General features: G+C 39.1%; 1 protein-coding gene across 1 annotated transcript in view; it reads left to right on the plus strand.

The window, feature by feature from the left end:
• The window catches only part of FAM8A1 (family with sequence similarity 8 member A1), an 8,648-nt gene extending 5,801 nt beyond the window's left edge, over nt 1-2,847 (plus strand). Inside the window, exons 3-5 of the mRNA XM_007952329.1 lie at nt 184-274; nt 440-579; nt 2,703-2,847. Of these exons, the coding sequence (XP_007950520.1) occupies nt 184-274; nt 440-579; nt 2,703-2,847 (376 nt within the window). The remainder of the gene's footprint in view (nt 1-183; nt 275-439; nt 580-2,702) is intronic.

Consider the following 2,847-nt stretch of genomic DNA (forward strand, 5'->3'; position numbering starts at 1 on the left):
CTTCCTTCCGAGGAGTGGCTGGTGGGTTTGAACCGCCAGCCTTCTGGTTAGCAGGCAAGTGTCTTAGCCACTATGCTACCAGAGCTCCTTATTTTAGCCTTAGACATTAAAATTTTTTGTATGGGTGGTTTCTAATTCATAAACAGACTGTAGTTGTGGAACTTGAAATGTATTTTACTATAGAAACAACTTGCTAAAAAATAAAATGGGTCATCAAGAAATATTACAATACATGTCTCGTGGTATTGAAAACATTGAGACCTGCAGAAATACAGTAAAAGGTTAACTTTGAGTGGCTGGATCATGGTATTCTATGAAATGTTTATTATCTTTCAACTTGAAAATTTTAAAACATGAAAGAGTATGTCAGGAAAGCTTGTATTTAAAATTGGTATAGTTCAGCCAGAGAAGTATTTTACGATTATCCTTTTTTCTTCAGATAATTTGCATTTGGGGAGCAGGTGGAGCTACCCCAGGGAAGTTCCTGCTAGGGCTTCGGGTTGTGACATGTGACACATCAGTGCTTATTGCACCAAGTCGGGTTTTAGTGATTCCTTCCTCGAATGTTAGCATTACAACGTAAGTCCTTCTCTTAGCTTAATGTACTGTGTACTTATGAAAATAGTAAATTTTTAGTAGTCTGTATAGTTCAAAAGTTACAGCATTTGATAAAGTATTTTTAAAATATTGGTATTTTTTTCTTCATCCTTCCCAGATGGCATACAATGCAATATGATTACAGTTACTAAGTTTTAAAACCAAATTTGAGTATTTATTTCTATTGTTACGATTGTAGACCCCTTTCAGTATACTTTTTCAAGATGATCATTTTATTAACTATAAGGCACAATAATGAGAGGATGATTTGAGTTGATGCTGTGTCAGTGTTCATACCCAGCTTTATATTTTCTAGATCTGTGGACATTAGGTCAGTTAGTGGACTGTCACTCTCCAGCTTGAAGAAGCAGGAAAAGAGTTTCAACAGCTATGCATGCATGCATCCTGCTTTTGCTCTTAAATGAGAGAACTTGTAATACTTGCAGTACTCATAGCTAGTGGCATCTCACCCTGGGGGAAGGTAAAGTTAATGATAATGGAAGTTGTGGGGTTGAATGGGTGGTAATCAGTTGGCCAAAACAAGGTATCAGCTGAAATTGCTGCTGGAATTCAGGGTTGGATGGTTGGATTGTTATTATTAAATAGATGAGTAACACTAAGTGAAGCAGCCTTGATTTTGGTGACATCTTCAACATTTCCTTAAAATTTTGTTATTTAGTATTTCCTGGTTACTGCTTTTAATTTTAAAATCAAATGAGTCAGCAACAGCTGTTGTTCATTGAGCTCTTTTTATATACCAGGAACTGGTAAGCAGTGAATATGCATAAACCGATTTAATCTTAACAATGTTAGATAGGTACTTTTACACCTTTTTACAGCTATGGAACATAACTAGTAAGTAGCTGTCTTACTTACCTAGTGCTGCTGTAACAGAAAAAACCACTAGTAGGTGGCTTTAACAAAGAGAAACTTATTTTCTCACAGTTTAGGAGGCTGGAAGTCCAAATTCAGGGCATCAGCTCTAGTGGAAGGCTTTTTGTCTCTGTTGGCTCTGGGGGGAGGTCCTCGTTCCTTGGTTCCCTGGTGATCTTCAATTGGTATGGCATGTGTCCTGCATCTCTGCTGCTTCTCTATGCCTAATGTGCTCTTTTCAGGTCTCAAAGGTGATTGGCTTAAAACACACCTTGTAGTGGTGTGGTATGGTATTAACACAGCAAAGAAAACCCATTCTCAAATGGCATTATAACCACAGGTATGGGGGAAGAATTTACAACAGCCGTTTTCAGGGGTACAGTTCACTGGCAAAATACAATAAACCCTTACATGGTAGTTAAGTTTGTGTGTTAACTTGGCTGGCCCTGGTTGAGTGGCTGGGCAGCTGGATGTAGTATTCCCCATGATGAGACTGGTAATCAGCTCCATGGTGGAATCTACTGGGAGGCAGCCTTAGGGATATGGTCTGCTTCCTGTATATAAGGAGAAGGCTTAGGGAATGGTCTCTAGCTTATGCCACACTTGAACCCTGCATGTAGCTGTGTGGTTATTCAGCAGCCTGCCATGCTCTGCCAACCTTGGAACATTCAATGGACTTGAATTAATGGCCTGTCATGTGGTTTGGTATAACAATGGGACTGTGCCATTTAACTGTTGACCTTGGGCTTGTTAACTTAAGCATCCAGTAGCTGCCTGAGTGAAGAGACGCCTCTAGCTTAAGTGGGCTTCGAGCAAGAGGCAGAGCTGAAGCCCAAGGTCAAGGGGCTTTCACACAGCCTCTAGAGCCTGGCACTTCGAACTTGCACTTCCAGCCTTGCGAACTGTAAGAGAATAAACTCCCGTTTGTTCAAGCCATCTCATCTGTGGTATATTCTTGTCAGAGTGGCACTAGGTAACCAGAACACCTTAGTTCACATGAATAGGCATGTTTATTGCTGTTTTTCATCTGAAAGTTCTAAAGTCTTTTATGTTGATGACGTCCAGTCGGTTTGATCATAATATGCTATTTGAAAATAACATATCAAAAATAAAAAACTGGTCAACTGTATTTTGAATGTGTTGTAAATATCTGTTTTGAACTTAACAGAATACTGTTTATCTACATGTGGTTGATGTACAACATACCTGATATTTTTTGCTTTTATTTTTAGGTCCACCATACGAGCTTTGATCAAGAATTTTTCTATTGCTTCTTTCTTCCCTGCTTTCATCACACTGCTGTTTTTTCAGCATAATCGAACAGCCTATGACATTGTAGCAGGAACTATTGTGGTAAAAAGAAATGGGGTCAGATGA

The sequence above is a fragment of the Orycteropus afer genome, unplaced genomic scaffold (genome assembly GCF_000298275.1).
Source record: "Orycteropus afer afer isolate SDZICR_OR568_19922 unplaced genomic scaffold, OryAfe1.0 scaffold00012, whole genome shotgun sequence".
Lineage (NCBI taxonomy): Eukaryota > Metazoa > Chordata > Mammalia > Tubulidentata > Orycteropodidae > Orycteropus > Orycteropus afer.